The 19,316-nt window shown below is 47.2% G+C and overlaps 1 protein-coding gene across 2 annotated transcripts in view; it reads right to left on the bottom strand.

Annotated features, from left to right (window-relative positions):
- PRKCE (protein kinase C epsilon) overlaps nucleotides 1–19,316 on the bottom strand; it is a 512,296-nt gene that overhangs the window by 185,850 nt on the left and 307,130 nt on the right. For both annotated transcript variants that reach the window (XM_089923215.1, XM_022573928.3), the window contains 4 exons: nucleotides 8,045–8,204; nucleotides 5,947–5,981; nucleotides 4,511–4,596; nucleotides 1,166–1,295 (listed from right to left, as the gene is read on the bottom strand). In XM_089923215.1, the coding sequence (XP_089779341.1) occupies nucleotides 1,166–1,295; nucleotides 4,511–4,596; nucleotides 5,947–5,981; nucleotides 8,045–8,204 (411 nt within the window). The remainder of the gene's footprint in view (nucleotides 1–1,165; nucleotides 1,296–4,510; nucleotides 4,597–5,946; nucleotides 5,982–8,044; nucleotides 8,205–19,316) is intronic.

The following is a 19,316-nucleotide window of genomic DNA, read 5'->3' on the forward strand; positions in this document are numbered from 1 at the left end:
GCCCTGCCCTCCCTCATGTGTTCCCTGTCTCAGTGGGTAGTGTCGCCATCCTCCCAGTTGGATCTCGTCACTACAGCCAATAAATCACTCCTCGATACCTCTTAAGTTGGTTTCCTTCTTTATTCCCACTACAGCCAGTACCTTATTTCCAGTCCTCATAATTTCTCATTGGGATCCCTTCAATGACCAATTGGTTCATGGCTTCAGCTTTCCTTCTTATACTTTACCTCTTTCTCCAATTTTTCCACAATAGGTATTTATCAATAATACATTCGCTAATAATAAAATACTGATTTTATAACATAAAGTAATTTCATAAAATTTAATGTTTTTCATTTTTTAATTAAATTTAAAATTTTAAATAATAAAACACTGTTTTTAAATAATGTCCATGAGACGTTCCTGCCCAATAGTTCATGGTTGTCCAATTCTGTGAGCAGGTTGGGACCAGCTTGCGAAACTGGACACTCTATCCAGGCCCCCAGGGTATGTCCCCACCTCCCCATATTACATGCCATAACCTGTGTCACTTAGCACACTCAGTTGAGCAGAAATCAATTCACAGGCAGGACAGCAGGAAACAGGAAGAAACTCAAGACTCAGAAGTCAAGGTAACCCTACTTCTGCTCACAAGCTACATGACATGATCAGATTACTTAGTCTCTGAGCCCGTTTCCTCGTGGGGGCCATGGGCATAATATAACATCTATCACAGGCCGACAAAGGATCAATAAGATGTGATAGTGCTTTAGCAGGGTTCCTTCCAAGAGTAAGCTCTGAACCACAGACGGTGACAGAAGAATCTCTATGACTTATTTCAGGGCCTAACTCTGAAAACTTTTCTTCCCTTCTACTCTAATGTATTTTTTCCTTAAATTTCTTCTGCACTTTCATAGGCTCATCTTGTCTCCCCAGCTTGTTCACTATCTTAAAAGATGGAGCCATGCCTTCCTTCTTCTGGTTCCCTCTACAGAGTCCCTTGAATGGCCTCTGCACAGAGACTGCTTAACAAATGCTCGGAGTAACTAATAAGGGCTTAGCGAGGGCTTGGGCTCAGTCCTCTGGCCAGGCCTGGAACGCGCTCTCAAGGCTACGAAAAGATTCTTTAAGAGGAGGGACATCGGGGTGCAGGTGCGGGGGGAGGAGGCCAGGACCAGCACCTTACCTTTGCACTGCAAACCCTGCCGCAAGAGGCCCCAGAGCAAGGAGCCGCAGTGGTCGCAGAAGGTGGGAACCTTGTAGTTGTGGATCCCGAACTTGTGGGGCATGTTGACACTGAACCGCTGGGAGCCCACCTGCAGGGACGGCAAAACACAGGGTCACCGCTAAGCTCCTTGCTCTGAAAGCTGCCCTGGGAAAGAGGTGAAGAGAACCTCCCTGCTGGGACCCTTATCCCACTCTCTCTGCTGCCCTGCTGGACTCTGCTCCCCCACCAGTCCCCTCCGGGACTCCAGACCTCCAACTCCCATGGCACACAGCACTCAACCTGTACCTCACATTTTGACCTTAAAGAACTGTCATTATGTGCTTTTAATGCTGCTTGAGCACCAAAGCCTAGCTAGGCAGAGTCTTTCTGCAGCCTGATGGTGGATGTGGGATTCTGTGAACACCCAAGAACCCAGCACAGCCGTGGAAACTGTAGGTCATCAGTCAGGACAAACAACCATCACGATGGAGATGGCTAACACGGAGTGGTGACCACTAAGGGTGCTAAGGCGTCGGTGCTGACCACAGGCCAGGCACCACCAGCTCAGTTAAACCTCACCACCACCCTACGGGGTGGGCACGAGTTCACAGATGAGGAAATTAAGGAACAGGGAGATTAAGAAATGTGCCTGCAGGCGGGTGCGTGGCAGAGCCAGGATTTGAGGCTGTGGGAATGAATTCAGGGCCCAGGCTTTTTAACCACTATGCTGCCACTTATTATTTAAAAGGAGTAAAGAGAAGGTGGCAAGACGGAAGGGCAGAGGATGGGGGAGAGGAGTCCAGGCATCTGATCTGCAGGCCTGGGTCTGCCACCAGCCCCCTGTGAGGTTCTCAGGCAGGTTTCCTGACTTCTCGGGGCTTTGGATTCCTTATCCAGCAAAGAAGGATGGCATCCCCAACCCACCTAATATGACAAGATTGTGGGGTCAATGACACGCTGGGGGTGGAAGAGGTGGGAAACATTAACTGAAGCAAGACGTCAGCAGGGGTCTCCCTCTGCCCTCTAAGAGACACTCTCCACCTATTGATACATCTCTAGCCACATGAACAAAATCTGCCCCTCTCAGGACAGCAGGGCACCATCACCTGAGAGCCCCTGGGCTCGAGAGAGCATCACTCTTGCTACTCCAGGCATTAGGGACGGCACACAGCAGAGGAGCTGTCCTTGGCTCACTGCTGCCCGGTGAGTGAAAAGCCCTCATGGGGGTCGTGAGAGCTGGGCACAGACATGAATGTGAACACAAACACCGAGGTATGTGCACACACACCCTCAGGGTCACTCAGCTTCATATCAACCTCTTTATCACCCGGCAACAAGGAATGGCTGATCCTGCCGCTGCACCAGCATTTTACTGAGCCCTGCTTGAGGTGCATCGGCTGTCTACTGTGCACTTACCCCAGTACCAGCATCCCAGTATTTACTGAAAACAATCGTGCCCACCCCTCCGTACATTTGTAGCATAGGTGTGCCTATTTGTGAATATAAATAAACCTGTAGAGGTTCACAGTTCATAAGATTTACGAGATTTTTTTTTTTTAACTTACTGAGACTTATGAGATCCTTGAAAGCGGGAATCATGTATTCCTCTTTATTTCACTGGGACATGGAACAATTATCTGACATACAGGAAGTGCTCAATAAACGCTCAACAAAATGTCCATAAGAAGGAAGACAGACAGACAGCAAGCTAATCATCTTTTTCTTTCATTTACTTAAACTAATGAGGGTAACAACGTACTTCGGGTTATGATCCTAGACCAGGAGCCAGGAGACCCGGGTGACAGTGACTTGCAATTTCTACCCTGTCAGTAGAACCTCTGTAAATAATTTTGGTGCTTTGTACTGTCTGCCCTCCAGGGACATGGGACACTCAATCTAAGCCTTGTCCCTTCCTGATTTCCAGAGATGGCGTGAAATCAAAAGGAGATAAAAGATGGAAAATGCTTTGGATGTTGAGATGTCACTTGGTTGAATTCTTTTTAAGAAGCAGGTAGAAGATCTCTATAGGTGACTCCTTTTAGAAGCCAAAGTATAAACCCATTTGATTATAAACCCAGCTGATTATAAATCCACCCAAGGCCTCTCTGACTCCCAAATCTAATGGCCTGATTCTACAGTATTTATTTATTTCACCGAGAATTAAAATCATGTATTTGAAATCAATTGTCATGAACACAGATAACTTCTCTACTTAGATTCACACCTGTCATCTTCCCCAAAAGGTTTTTTTTTATTTTTTTTTTAATTTTTTTTTTGCGGTACGCGGGCCTCTCACTGTTGTGGCCTCTCCCGTTGCGGAGCACAGGCTCCGGACGCGCAGGCCCAGCGGCCATGGCTCACGGGCCCAGCCGCTCCGCGGCACGTGGGATCTTCCCAGACCGGGGCACGAGCCCGTGTCCCCCGCATCGGCAGGCGGACTCTCAACCACTGCGCCACCAGGGAAGCCCCCCAAAAGGTTTTTACATCTGTTAGTAGAACCACTCTTCTCCTAATCACTCAGTTAGGAGAAACCTGGCTTCAAGTCGAATCTTCTCTCTTCCTTACCCCTAACAACTTCTCTAACAGTCAATCTAACACTAGTTTCTAAGATTAAGAGAACACAGTGGTCAAGGGCTCAGACTCCGGAACTGACTAGCTGGATTTGAACGTGGCTTTTTCATATACTGGGCTGTGAGGTTTGGGGCAAGTTAATTTGACCTCTCTATGCTCCTATTCTCTCTGTTGCAAAGTGAAGGTAATAACAACATGGATTTCGTTAAGGTTGTTAAGGCTTTAAAAAGCATACGATAAAGTGCTTAAATCAGTGCACAGCAAGTACTCAACGAATGTCAGCTATTATTGTTATTACTGCGGTTCTTTCAGGCTCCTAAGTGTTTCTTAGATTTGCTAATCCCACTCCATTTCCCCATCACCACATAAAGATAAGGTTCCCGCTTGCATGTTGTGTCTCTTACTATTTATGAACTGTGTGGCTCCCTTGACATGCCAGTGAGCCCCTTCACTGTTCCGATGAGATAATGACATAAAATAACTCACATTTTCCTTGTGGTCTTTCATTTGGGGATCACACAGCTCTTGGCATCCTGTTCACACACCTAAACCCGACTCTGAGCCACACTCCTTCCGTAGGCTGTGCCTCATATTGGAAGACTGTGGACAACTCCCTTCATTTTTGATCAACACAATAAAGACAGCAGCGGGACCTCAAAGAGATAAGGTTTCTCTTGGGGACCACACAGGAGGCAGTGGAAGGTGGGGATGGCGGTGAAGAAAGCCCAGAATTTCAATGCTATAAATATTTACCTCGTCAGGAGTTTCCTGTTTCTTTAATCCAGCGCACTTCGTAATTATGAGCTCATGGCACCGCTTGTGGACCACGCAAGTGCAAACTGCAAAGAGCAAAACACGAGAGGACTGAGCGACAAGTAGGGGCAGAAAGGTTCCAACCTGAGATTCGATTAGGTCTCTGCAGAGGAGGGGGGCGGGGAGCCGCGCCCTTCTGTCTCTGTAGCCAAGTCTTAATGTAACGCCCTACCTGAAGCCCTTTATGCAGTCATTTCAAAGCACTCTGCCATCAGAGCCATTAGGGTTTCCTAAGTGCTCTGGAGAAGAATGGACCATTTATATCCAAAGGGCATCAGCAGTTTCCTCTAGTTTCAGGAGTATCAATCCATTTTCTTGCTTCTCTATGCCAAGGTCAGGGAACAATGGCTAACCATGAAGCACTGTCTACCCAGGGAACTGCCGCTCTGAATGTGCTCCATTCAGGGTCCCACCAGGGTTGGCTGGGGTGACAGGCAGGCCAGCCGGCCGGCAGCGGGCAAATGGATGTTTTGTGGCACAGAAGTGCTCTAGCTTCTTGATCTGCTTGTGCCCTTCTGTGACAAACAAAAATTTCATTTAATGTAATACTTCCCCAAGAAGTGGCCTATAGCTCCGTCTTTAGTGTCATGGGCCATTTTGGGCAGCTGGTAGCTGCAAGTAACCTAAGAAGTGTCACGTGTGTAACTGCGTACATGCTACCCCCGAGACACAGTCATGTCCCACAGAAGCTACCCCAGTCCCCCAGGGGTGAGACCCAAGTCAACCAGTGGCTGGGCGAGGAGACGGGATGGTCTCCCAGCTCCAACCACAGAGAAACCTCAACATGACCTCATCACATACCCACCATCCAGTTCTGGACAACTTAACCTCGCATCTGTAGTCAGTTAACTGGGGAAAAAAACAAACCCTCCCATACTTTCAAGTGACCGTTAAATGTTTAGGAGCTAATGACGGCACTGAAGAGACAAAAAAGAGAACCAGCAAGGACCATTAGTGAGACTGAATAAAACAAGCTGGCGAGGGAGCTTCTTCAGGGAGTGGGAGAGTGAGGGAGCTGACAGAACACACAGAACCTGGCTCACGACACAGGCGGCCTCTAATGGGCATCTTACGGAAGTTTTACATTTCATGGGGAAAGAAGAAGGTGCACCAGAGAGGCTACAAAACAAGGCTGAGATCCCTGGGACACCTGCAGATGGTGGTCCTGCACATCTGCTCCCACACAATTACGGGGGAGAGATGGCCAGGCAGGGACAAAGGAAAATCAGGGCCTTGCTTTGTGGGGAGGGAGCGTAAGCGTGCACAGCATACAGAGCTCTGGATGTCACCCAACCCAGCACCCGCCTCCCACGAGCAGGGGTGATCTGGATCGACCTGGGGGCCCCAAGGATTTACTTCATACAATACCCTCTTACCTTGACATTGGTATCCCTGCTTTCCTATGACACCCCTGAAAAGAAGAATACGGCCCTTTAAGAAGATGAATTTCAGTAGGTCAAAAGCCACACAAAGCCAGCCCATTCCCATCGTTCCAGTCGCTGCCCACAGGGCACCAAGCACACTGGAGTCCGCCCAGCAGTGGGGTAGTGACCTCACTCCCAGTTGCAGGGTGCCTTACAATGACTCTCTCTGAAGGCCGCTGGGTGCAAGGTTTGGCCAGTGTCAGGGCTCAGTCTCCTATACAAACAACCATTCCAGGGGCCCAGCTGTGCTCTGGAGAGCCACAAAGACTCTGCTTGCTTTCCACAGGCCTCGAGGTGTCGAGCGTGCCCTTCTTCATGGATAAACGTGGAGGAAGGCTGTCGCTGGCAGGCATAGTCCCTGAGCACTGCAGAAGCAGCCAAGGGCTATGGGGCAGTCTGTGGCCAGGACTGGGGGCTCAATCTACCACCTGAAGGTCAACGTCAGAGAGTCCTTCCACGGCCAGAGTAGGGTACCCCTAGGGCAGGTTTAGGGTCAGCCTGGACACAGAACAACCCAACCCACCTGGCCTGAGCCCTGTCCTCGGGGCACCATCACCAAGTGGTCAGCTCCCTGCAGTGAAAGCCCAGCCCAGTGAAAGGAGCCAGAAGTCATTAGGGTTGCAGCTAAGGAAGCCTAGAGTTGAGTGGTGCTGGCCATGGGTTAGAGAAGACCTGAGTCTCTAAGACTAAGCTTTCAGAACCTGTTCCCCCTATTCTTGACCAAAATACAGAGATGGAGGTCAGATGGTTGGAAGCCCCAGGAATGAGACACGTCTGAGGGTGGAGTGGGGCATTCTTTCTGCTTCAGTCAGGTTGACTTTGCTCTAAGCTGTGTCACCTCAGATGTCCACGCCAACCTCTATGATTAGTTCTAGAACACCATGAGGATGAGATGAGGCTTTCCTGGATACCATGGGAATCCAGGGGGTCCTCAGTGTAATTCGAATGTCCCTCTTCTGGGTTCATGTTGCAGTGTGGCCTTGTTCACTTTCCCCTGCAGGATCCCAGTGTGTTGGCAAACTCCACATCAGTTTCAGAGAGGATGCCAGGAAGACTGAGCATGAGCTATTCGTTGTGCTCACCAGGGGTGGAATCAGGCCTCTGACACTTCCTGGCTGGAGGGTCGTAGAGTGGTCTCGTTTCTGAGCCTCAGTACTGTTGTTAGTGGAATGGGGTTCATAATACATAGCTCATAGGATGCTGGGAAGAGTTAATTAGAGATTTCCAGAGCCAAAGCGAGACCCTGGCACATGGTAGGTATTCATCAAAAGTTCCCTGCTTATCCCCAAGGCCAGTGTTCCTTACGTTTCTCCACCTCCCCAAAAGGCCTACTACTTACCTATCTCTGCCTATCAAAATCCTAGTCATCATGAAAGGAGAAATGCCACCTCCTCCAGGAAGCCTTCCCTGAGCACTCCAGCCAACGCTCCTCTCTCCCTCCTCTGAAATCTTAGCATCCTATCAGCACCAGTGTTATGACAGTTACTAAGAACTGCTTTGTATTATAAATATTGGCAATCAAATACTTTAAGCTTATTATGGAAAAATTCAAATGTATATTAAAAGAGAGAGATGAATATAGTGGACCCTCATGTACCCATCACCCAGATCCAACAACGATCAATACATGGCCAGCCTTGTTTCATCTCTACCCCGGCCCCTCGCCCCTCCTGCCAGCTTATTTTTTTCCTAAACAAATCTGAGACATCCTATCATTTCATTTGTAAATAATTCAGCTTGTCTCTCTAAAAGATAAGGATTTTTTAAAAAAAACAAACCACAATACCATTATTGGTTATAAAATCCTAACGCCTTAAATATGATGTATGATATGATCCTAAGTATAGAGGCACCAGGAACCATAGTTTCTTCTTTCTATCTATCCCCCCCCAAGCACCACTCAGCCTTCCAGAAAAGTCTTCTGTAGTCAGAAAAAGAAATAAAGCACATCAGCATTTTTTACTTAAAGTTTCTAATCTCCTGACCCATTCCCCCCGCCTCTCATTGCCAAGAAAGCATAACTAGAGGTTTCCAGGAAAGAGGGCCTTACCAGATAAAATCCCTGCAGTGGGAACAGTAGGTGGGCTGCCGAAGGTAGGTAGCCATGAACTTGTGGCCGTTGACCTGGTGGACCCTGCGCCTGACAGCCCCCTGCCGCTTCCTGGGCCGCATGCGCTCCCGGAACACGCGTTCTTCATTGTCTTTGGGGGCTGGGGAAGGATAAGAGCACAGGAGAAAACACAGTCTGGATTAGCGTCCTTTGAAATAACCTCCTGCAGGAGAGCTACTCCAGCCTCGGGGATATGGAGGTAGAAGGGGGCGTGGGCGCAGCCTCCACTGGTAGAGGGACTCAGGGGTCTGAGGAGCCTCACCGCTCAGCTCCAGCGAGCAAGCACCACGTGATGGGAAGGCTCAGACTGTGCCCTTTGCTATGACAGCTGCACTTAGCATCCATCCCAACCCCAGTCCTGCTCCAGGTCTGGCCGCTCCACTCCTCCCCACACCAGCTACATGTTGCAAGGGTGCAGGGTCAGAAGGCTCAGCGTTCAAATCTCCCTGACACTTCTGAGTAACGTGACCTTGGACTGCTGGCGTTCCTGGCCCAGAGCCTCGGCGGGCATTGTCCTCTGTCAATGGGGATAATGCAAAGGGGCGTGGCCTGGAGTCAGTGGTGTGACTTCCCTCCACCCCCAGCTGCCTAATAAACCTGATTTTTCTTCCTTCTCCCTCTTACCTAGACTAGGACAATAAAGAGCCTTTCCCCAAAGGTTAAAAGGAGAGGGAAATAAAACACTGTGAAAGCAGACAGTTTCCAGAAGGCTCAAGAACCACCACCATGGGCTTGAAGACCCTACTGGAGACAAAAAGAGCTTCCTCATTTCTTCCTTCCCTCCCCTTGGAAGCCTGTCCCAAACCTAAGGACACCCTGCAAAGGGACAACAAAAATAATAATAAAGATTGTTATGGACCGAATGTTTGTGCCACCCCTGCCCTCCCCTCCCCATTCATATGTTAAAGCCCTGAACCCCAGTGCGATAGCATTTGCAGGGGGTGCCTTTGGGGGTCAATTAGGTTTAGATGCAGGCATGAGGGTGGGGCCCCCATGATGGGATTAATACTATTATAAGAAAAGGAAAAGTGGGACTTCCCTGGTGGTCTGGTGGGTAATACTGCATGCTCCCAATGCAGGGGTCCCCGTTCGATCCCTGGTCAGGGAACTAGATCCTGCATGTATGCCACAACTAAGAGTCCGCATGCCGCAACTAAGAGTCCACATGCCTCAACTAAGACCCGGCGCAGCCAAAATAAATAATAAATAAATAAATAAACAAATAAATATTTAAAAAGGAAAAGACCTGAGCTGGCTCACTCTGTGCCATGTGAGGACACAGTGAGAAGGTGGCTGTCAACCAGCCAGGAAGAGAGTCCTCACCAGAACCCAACCATGCTGGCATCTTGATCTCGGACGTCCCGCCTCCAGAACTGTGAGAAATAAGTATCTGGTATCTAAGCCTCCCAGTCTATGGTATTTTGTTGCGGCAGTCTGAGGAGACTAAGACAGTGATGATAATGGCTAATGTTTGTCGAGGGCTTACACTCTGGCAGGTACTATGCTAAATGCATGACATGTGTCATCACAACAACCCCACCTGAGGGGTACTGCTATTACCCCCCTTTTGCAGGTGTGCAAGCTGAGGAATGAAGAGTTCAAGTAGCCTGTTTCTGTTAATACAGCTGTCTAGTGGTGAGCCCAGATTCTAACCCAGAGAGGGAGACGTCAAGGTTTCACCGGCCACATGCTGCTCTGAGGGACAGCCCACTCTCCCTACAGTAAGTCCCCAGAGCGCTCACGGGGTGGCTCTCGTTAAGGAAGAGCTGAGCTGCCTGTGGCTTTCCCGAGGGCAGGGGATACAGGCTATGGGTCTCCTACCAAGCTCCTGTCACTCTCAAGTATGCCCTGGAAGGTCACCTGCATGGCACAACTGAAAATGCACGAGGAAGGTTCCGTGCCCCCCAAATCCTCCCTGCACCAGCCAGTGCCCGACACTCCAGCATAACAGTGTCAGTCCTCAGGGGAACAAGCTTTGCTCCTCCTGGCCTCTTTGACAATAAGGTTCCCTGCAGCGGAGGTCATGTGTGTGAGCCAAACATCTGTTTAATCCAAGGGCATCTTGTCAATCCAGAGAGGGTAGGGGTGGAGAGAAAATCAAACTGAAGGAGGAAAAAGGCAAGAACGACGGGGAACAAATGCCTAGCGTGTGCTTTTAGAGGGAAGCAGCCTGCAAGCAAACAGGCAGGGCCGTTGGCTGGAGGCTGCCCTCTGCGCTCCCAGGCTGCATCGTCAGCACTGCCCCTGATGACCCAGACGGGGGTCTGCCTGTGGACCTCCTGCTTCATAGCCCCCACCCTGCCTGGGTTTCCTTTTTAACCGGTGCTTATTGTTTCAAACAGTCTCTGACACCGACTACCTCTGGGTATAGAAAGCCCACTACCTCCTACCTGGCCACAACCTAGGGGGTGAGACCCAGCCGAGCAAATTCTCACAGGAAGATCCCAGTTCTAACTAGAGACATCTACACACACACACACACACGCGCGCGCAAAAATGTGACAATCATCACTGAACTGTACAATTAGAGGTGACTTTCATTTCTGCTTCACACTTTTCGGTATATTTAGACTATTCTATTTTTATAAGCTGGAAAAAATGTGGTATTTAAAAAAAAAAACAAATCTTTTCAATAGCCCTTACTTGCTACAAACCTGATCTACAAAAATCCAAACCCCAAAACTCAGCCCTGGGCAGCTCAGGCCAGGGGATGTGGATTCTCTTTGTACAAGGCACCCTTCAAATTCTTTCAAAGAAGGATTCACCACGGAATATATGTCAACAGTAAGCCCTAATGTGTTTAAGATGCAATTTGATTTATGAATCTCTCAGATTTGCGAGTCATTTTGATCCTCGAAATTGTGTTTTCAGTTAAAACGGTGATGAGTTCAATCTAGTCTTCTCAAGGGAGCACTGCTATAACGGGGGCTATAGAGCTCCCTGACGGCCTTATTTCTCAACCTTTTAGAGAAATGACCACAGCAACCAAACTGAACATTCTAAACTGTGTTTACACTGATTTAATAGATAAATGCAGCAACCAATTAATTTAATTCCATTTACTTTTGAAGACCTCTTGGTGGGGTGCACTGACACCGGAGGAGAAGCTGCTTCAAGCCTGCAGAGGGTGGGGGCTGAGGGATGGGAGGGTCTTGGGCGCAGGGTAGATAGAGAGCCAAGGACAGCTCCTGCTAAGGTGGGGTCTCTCTGATCTAACTTCCCCAAAGGGTTCCGTTACCCTGCCCCAAAGCATATGAGCCCTGCCTTTTGAAAGTCAGATTCTGCATCCAAGATGTGGGGAGACAAAAGGCTACAGGAGAGGAAGAACACAGGTAAACTTCATGCTCCAAGGAGGCCTGCACACAAAGCTTCAGGAGAAAGGGGGTGGGGCCCCTGGCTGATGAAAACGCCCCCATTCCACACACCTCTGCACAGGGGGGCCGTGAGGTTCCGCAGCCCCAGAGAACCTCCCTGCTGGGCCTGGAGTCACTGCTAGCAATGGATCCCTTCAGCATTTCCCACTGATGTGAAGGGTCGCTATTAAAATGCAGCTTCCACGGGGAAGGGAGTAACGCACTGTGTGTGTGCGCAGGCACACTCACGCATGGGTAGGGAAGAGTGCACGGTGCGGGGGTAAAAGATTTATAAATACATATATATATGTGTGTGTATAATACCAATTAACATATATATCAAATACATCATGCATAATTTATATACTATATACTTACATATAATATAGCATAATATATTAATATATGTATGCCATTAACATAATATCATTATGATATATTATATTATGACATGATTATAATTATATTAATTACAATATATTATTGCATAATATGAAATACATGACAGATGCATAGTTTTGCCAAACCATTTGAAGCAACACTTCACCCCTAAATACATCAGCCTTTATCTCCTAAGAACAAAGACATTCTCCTACATAATCACAGTATCAAAGTCAAGAAATTTAACATTGACATAACTATCCAATATACAGTTCATATTCAAATCTCCCTGATTGTCCCCAAAATGTCCTTTATCGTTGCTGTTGTTTTCAAAAGTTTAATCCAAGAGCTAATTAGAGTTCATGCATGGCATTTGTTGCCATGTCTCTTTAATCTCCTAATCTAGAACAATTTTCTTGACATTTTTCTTTTATGATACATTTATGAAAAATATAGGATATTGTCTTATGGAACATTCTACAACTTGGATTTGTTTGTTCCCTTTTGATTAGTTTCCAATTCAATGGCAAGCATACCATAGAGATCTACGCATCAACAAATCCAAATACATTCATCAAGGGGCTTCCCTGGTGGCACAGTGATTAAGAATCCGCCTGCCAACGCGGGGGACACGGGTTTGATTCCTGGTCTGGGAAGGTCCCACATGCTGCGGAGCAACTAAGCCCATGCACCACAACTACTGAGCCTGCGCTTGAGAGCCTGCGAGCCACAACTACTGAAGCCCACGTGCCTAGAGCCCGTGCTCCACAATAAGAGAAGCCACCGCAAGAAGCCTGTGCACAGCAACGAAGAGTAGCCCCCGCTCACCATAACTAGAGAAAGCCTGCGTGCAGCAACAAAGACCCCACGCAGCCAAAAATAAATAAATAGAAAAAAAAAGTATTAAAAAACACAAGAAAACAAATATATTCATCAAGATCTTTATCTATAGATAAATGTGTAAATGACATGAACATAAAATTTATAGGAGGAGAAATATAAAATATTCACTCTTACTAGGAATTCTTAAAATGCAAAGCAGAGCAGTCTTGACATACCACTGACATACCGTTTAATGCCTAATAAAGAAACAAATTTGTTTTAAAATGGTATTATCAGCTATTTGGAAGGCTGCTGTGAAACTGATTTATTCATTCACTGCTAGAGGCAATGTCACATAATATTTTCAGAAGCAATATTACAGTACATAGCAAACGTCACAAACAGATTCATAACCTCTGATTAAGCTTTAATTCCTAAGGAATTGCCAAGTCAATAATTAAACAGAAACTAAAAGCTATACACTTATAACTTATCGATGTTCCCCATGGCATGTCTAATCGGCCATCAAATAGAAATAACTTGATTGTCTCACATTAGGAGAATGGTCTAATGAATTATATTACATCTATAGCAATTTAAAAATGGTAGGGAAAGACTATGTAGGAACGTGGGGAAACAGAAGGCACAGAAACACAACCCTACGTAAAACACATTTGCAGGTTGAAGGTAACATGAAAGTAAGAATTATGTTACATTAGGATGATGGGAGTATGTATTTGTATATTTGAAAAAATGTGCTCTAATGCTCTTTAATGACTTTTAAAAGCAGTTCTTTCTGCCTAAAGCATTAGGTAATGGAAGGGTCCCTCGCGTTGCGGGAGTGGGGGGCTGCATGGCATGAATGAGGAGGAAAGGGCACCAGATGTTGGCATGGAGATCAGGAGAGACAATATACATTTTATTGGCTTCCCCAATTGCCTGTGGTTCTGAACTGCGTGAAGAGTCACCCCACCTGCCCCTACATCTGCGACTTGCTCTGAAGGATGCTCTTTGCCATCACTGGATGCACTCGGCCACACCCACCTGGGGCAACGTTTCATTTGCCACAGCCCATGAGGCAAAACCAATGCTGGCTTTCCTCCCAGATGGCCCTTCCTGCCCTACACAGATCCTTTGTTTTATGGCTGCATCTACCACACAGTAGAAGGGGTGACTCAAGTGAGGGAAAGGCCAACGCAAAGTTGGATAACTCTCGTGAAACTTTCTGTGGAAATGAAGATCTTGGCCGGTCAGATACAGTGACAAGAATTCACAAAGGCATAAAGCATAAGGAGACACCCTATGAAGCAGCTGTGAGATCCTCAGCAATTCCAATCTCTAACAACATTCCAGGAATGTTTTCTGCTTGGTTTGATTTGCCTATAAGCTCAATCTCCTAGGGGCTTCTACACCAATAGGTACCTTACAGCCCCAGTGCTCAAAAGAATCTAGGACTGGCTGCAGGCAAGTGGCAGGAGAAGCACAAAGAAGAACCCACACCTCGCAGTTATTGTTCTGTTGATCAGTCTCAGCCAGCCCCTTTTCCTTGGGCTGAGACTTCTCAGTCTAGACCAGAGGGACACTCAGAGACACAGTGAGAGGCAGCCCCTGGCACCAAACCCTATGCCACCTCTTCTGGCCAGTCTGATTACTGAAGGTCTCACTGCTTCGTCATCACCTCCCTCACCTCATCTCATGTCCTCCTGCACAAAAAGGGGGCTGAGCTGACCGGACTGAACACAGTCCCCCACACAAGGTCATGGGCACCCTTAACCTCAGTGCTCTGGGTGTGCCTTTCAGTTAAAGAATATCTAGCAGGGAATTTCTAATAGGCTAACGCTGACGAACTCCCAGATGCCGGAACTTCCTCCCTGGGTATGTGTAACAAGGACTGCCAAACCCAAGGATCAAGCTTGCCCAAGACCCTTGAGCTGGGAGCCTGCACCAGTCAGAAGGACCAATATGCATGACCGGCCACCTCTGGGCACCAGTGTCATCCCTCACTGCAGGAAGGTCACCTACTCTTGATGTTCAGGGCACACAGGGTTCTTTTCCACAAGCAAGTACGCCATGGGTGGTCTTCATTATTTTTTCTGACCTCCCTCTTTTGACTTTCTCTTTCTACCAGTAGGGTTAAAATAGGTGCTGGGAGACTGGACAAATTTTGCCTTTGGCCCAGACTTGCTTTGTATCCTAGAACAAGTCATTTAACCTCTTTGGGCTTCTGTTTTCTTATCCATCAAGAAGAGCTAGAGCGAGGGCTCTGCCTGAACACCAAGCTGGCACATTCTCTCCCCCAGGTGCCAACACGGCACCTCCTTACTGAGAAGAAGTGAAACTGCCTCGCCCCCTGCCCAGCAAAACCTACCCCTGCTGGGGTCCGGCTGCCTCCAGATGGTCCACCCCTGCCGCTGTGAATAAAAGAGAGAGTCGTCATGGTCTTCCCCAACCCCATCCATCAGAGGCTCTGGAGAAGCAGACTCCATCTTCAGACTTGGAGAACTCTCGGGAAGACTGGGCTGGGCAAGGAGCATTGACTCAGCTCTAGGACAAAAGCAGTAAGAAATGTGACTAGTTCGAAAAAGGCTGGGAATGTCCTCGGACGGCTCGTCTTGGAACCCAAGCAAAGAGTGAATATAGTCTTCAAGGCAGGTTATTTCACGACACAAAGAAAATAACTCAGCCATCCCGTTTTGTTTGTTTGTTTGTTTGTTTGTTTTTTGTGGTCTGCGGGCCTCTCACTGCTGTGGCCTCTCCCGTTGCGGAGCACAGGCTCCGGGCGCGCAGGCTCAGCGGCCATGGCTCACGGGCCCAGCCGCTCCGCGGCATGTGGGATCTTCCCGGACTAGGGCACGAACCTGTGTCCCCTGCATCGGCAGGTGGACTCTCAACCACTGCAACACCAGGGAAGCCCCATCCCGGTATTTTTGTCTAAATAACTGTCAAATCTTGGATAATTCTGAAGCTGCATGTATGGGCATGTGCTAAGCACCATTCTAAGCGTCTTACATCTATGAGGTATTATTCTCTATACGAGGTACTGTTACACATCTATGAGGTACTATTACATATACATGAGGTATTATTACATATACACGAGGTACGAAAGCAACTTACACACACCCTCTAATATCTTGAGGTGGTATTCTTCTTGACTTACAAATGAAGAAACCAAGGCCCCAAGATGTTAATGACTGATTTGTTCAAGGTCACACAGCTAACGGTGAATGTCAGTTCAGGAATTCTCACCCTGGCCCATCCATTCACACCTCCCAAGGATGGCGGAATAGCCTAGATCCCTGGTACCCAACTGTGTGTATGGAAGCCTCTTCCCGGCTGCTGCCCCCCCACCTCTCCGCACATTCATCCGGCTCTCATCTAGAGACTTAGAAAAGAAAGCTAAAGGGGACTGATTAATTCATAACACACCCACATGGTAAAATTTAATGCAGTGGATTCAAAAAGCAGATATGCTAAGTCCACCTAGAAACAATAAGTAGAAAAAGAAAACTAGGAAACATGTGTATAGAGTATATCTGAATAAAATAAGAAAGAGAAAAGGATAAATATCGTCAAAGAGCATAAGGAGAAATACACATTGAGACTTTCTGAAGGGTAAAAAAAACTGTACATCCTAAAAAATGTTTATTATGTGGATACTGGCTGGAAGGCAGGGCTCTGAGCACAGACTCCTGGCCACAATGGAAGGGCCATAGGCACTCTCTAAATTATTCTTCTCAAATACTTTGGATTTGGTCCTTAGTAGATGAGCCTCCACTAACAAAGCAAGGAATTACCATCACAGTCCAGACAACGGTGATTATGACTGGGGTGTGGGGAGGAGCTCCTGACAGAGACTAAATGGAATTTTTCCCACTCAGTCTCTGAAGGGTTTACTTAATTTTCCCTCTCAGTAAATCTCTGGTTTAACTTTATGGACTTACTGTTAAAAATGCAAGATCACGGAAACAAAACAAAACAAAACTAGGTACTGAAAATCAAAGGAGCAGTGCCTTTTCATTTTATTTTCCATGAGGAAGATGGATTACAATATTTTCAAGTTGAAATAAATGCTACATTACAGTGAGTTTTAATGATTAAGTAAATATTTATGTGGTGCCGAAGACGATGTTCTACATGTGGTACTCACACAATAAAGAAAATTTCTGTTCAAAACAGGAAAGAGGAAACAGCAATTAATTCCGCGAGAGAGATTAGTCTGTGCTATCTATGCCTTTCCAAAGAGCCACACAATGTGAAGCAGAAATGCCTAGGAGGAGAGGCTTGGAATTGTCTGCATGTGCTATTCTGTGTTGAATCTAATCAGAAGAGCACTGGTGGCATTTCAAGATTAGCATCTCAAATTTAATGTAAACCATTTTCTCCTTTCTCATCTTTGCTTTCTGAATGACCTGTTTTGTGTTCATGGCAGGGCGTATGCTCTGTCCACTTATTTAAAATAAAGCTTAAGCTAGTTTGTGCTTTGCTGGGGGAAAAAAAAAACGTGAAAAATCTGGACGCTTGACAGGGTAGGGAGAGTAGTGCTACGGTAAACTAAGGTCAAACCCAGCGGTGGCGGGACAATGGGATGGTCACTGAGGGAGAGCACACCAGGGAGAAAGGGGGCGGGCAGCCCCCCAATCCCACCACCCAGGCTCTGATGCAGAGCACATGGGGACATGGAGAACCACTGGAGAACAGTGATCGTCCTTAAGCAAGCAGGAAGTCTCCTTGCCTCCTGCCTGTCTGCATTTATTCATTCCCTCCCTTCCTCCCTCCTCCATCCATTCAAAATTACACACTGCAGTCACACTGGAACTACTACATGCTTCTGGTACCCAGGAAAAGTCATTACTTGCCAGGAGAAAAACCGCAGAGCAAAACCCCTCCGGGCAGACTTGCTAAATGCTCAAAGAGCCTTCTCATCCAGGGAAATCAGCCAAGGGCGGGGCCAGAGTCCTCACTGGTGCCAGCGATGGTCCTGTGATTCATATCACAGGAAACTTAGCTGCTGCTGAATTCCTGGGCACCTGAGCCCCGTGGAGCTCATGTCCATGAGGTCATGTCTGTGGTTCATGTTTCTAAAATGCTCTATTAAAAAATGCCTGTGGGAAAGCAGTGGCAGAAGTCTCAGCAGAGCATCTGTCCATCCCCAGGTGCTAGCTGGTGGTCACGGGCGGAGGGGTGGGGGGCGTCAATGCCAAGTGAAGGTTGACACCCCCCCTTTCAAATATATCACAAGCCTTTTAATGACAAGGTAGCCCAGCCAAAAAGGTTATGGGATTATTTACTGAAAAACCCACACCCATCAGTGTTGTTGCTATCAGCCGTTCGACATCAGTCAGCGGCAGGCAGGATTCGGAAAGGTTCAAGGACAGTGACCTAAAAATGACACCCTCTAATGCCCAAGTGGTCCCCTTACCTCGTCACCCCAGGCTCCAGAGACCTTCTCAAAGTTAACCGCCTGCACAATTTCCCAAAATGCCACAGTGAACTCACTCTTTATTTTCCCCAAACTCCTCTGTTTGCTAAGGTAGTTCTGCACTGTCACTAATATTTCAAAGTTAAAATTAAAAAGAAAAACCATAGCCTTTCCCAGAGAGATCTGAAGTCCTGAGCAGGGTTCCCAGGAAGTTGGCCAGATGGGTATTTATCAGGCTAACTAGGAAAGAAGAATAGTTTCAGGGAATCAGGAGATAAAAACAAACAAACAAACAAAATAGGCAATGAAAGACCCGTAAGACAAAGGAGATGGAGAAAGAAGATTAAAAGAAGTAAAGATGATTATTAAGTCACAAAGTCCAGGCTGGTAATCGGCCAAGTGAACCCCACACCTTTCCAGAAAGCAGATGGATTTGTCTTAAGTCATACAATCTATTCTCCCTATCCCTTGGACCACGAAGTGAGCTCACCCTCCTTCCGTTGTCCCTACAAGTAACCCAGGTCTAGCCAGTTTCCAGGGCAGGGTGTTGGGAGGATGGACTTTCCTTGGGAAGCTTAACATAGGTGAACAAGCCCCAGGTCCTTCTACAGATACAGTCATCATGGCCACAGTGCCCGTGGAACTTATATCTTCTCCCTTGGCTTCAAAAACCTGCTTAAACTTTTTCTGAAAAGTTTTATGTTCCATGGAGACTATGACCAGAATTCTGCATGTTGAGAGAGGGATAAGGAGGTCAAAAACAATAATGCTTTCAATAACTGAAAGCAAAGCAATCCAGAATCCAACCCTGTGCCCCTTCAAGGTGCACAGGCTCTAACTACACACACACACACACACACACACACACACACACACACGCAATGTGTCCCACCCACCTGATGCTGACACCTCTTTCCAGGGAACACTGCAGTCTGGAAAAACTAATGAATTTCCAGGATTGCTTCTTAGGGTCTCAGAAACTCCTATCTCTCCATGAGATGTCTTCCAGTGAGACAGGAGAATTTTTGGGAAAAAACAGTCACTATGTGAGGAGAAAAATGTATTTCTACTAGCTCTACAAAACAACAGAAACATCTGCTAAATTTGGGGTCTCATATCTATAAACTCCCATACACAGAAAACGAAAAACATCAAGAACAAAAGATGGGGTGGGGGAGGGGAAAACCTTTTTTTCTTTCTAGTTTAATGAACCTAAGAAAATATTCTGAAGCCA

The sequence above is a fragment of the Delphinapterus leucas genome, chromosome 13 (genome assembly GCF_059928025.1).
Source record: "Delphinapterus leucas isolate spDelLeu-1000000601 "Yukka" chromosome 13, BTC_Dleu_Yukka2, whole genome shotgun sequence".
Taxonomy (NCBI): domain Eukaryota; kingdom Metazoa; phylum Chordata; class Mammalia; order Artiodactyla; family Monodontidae; genus Delphinapterus; species Delphinapterus leucas.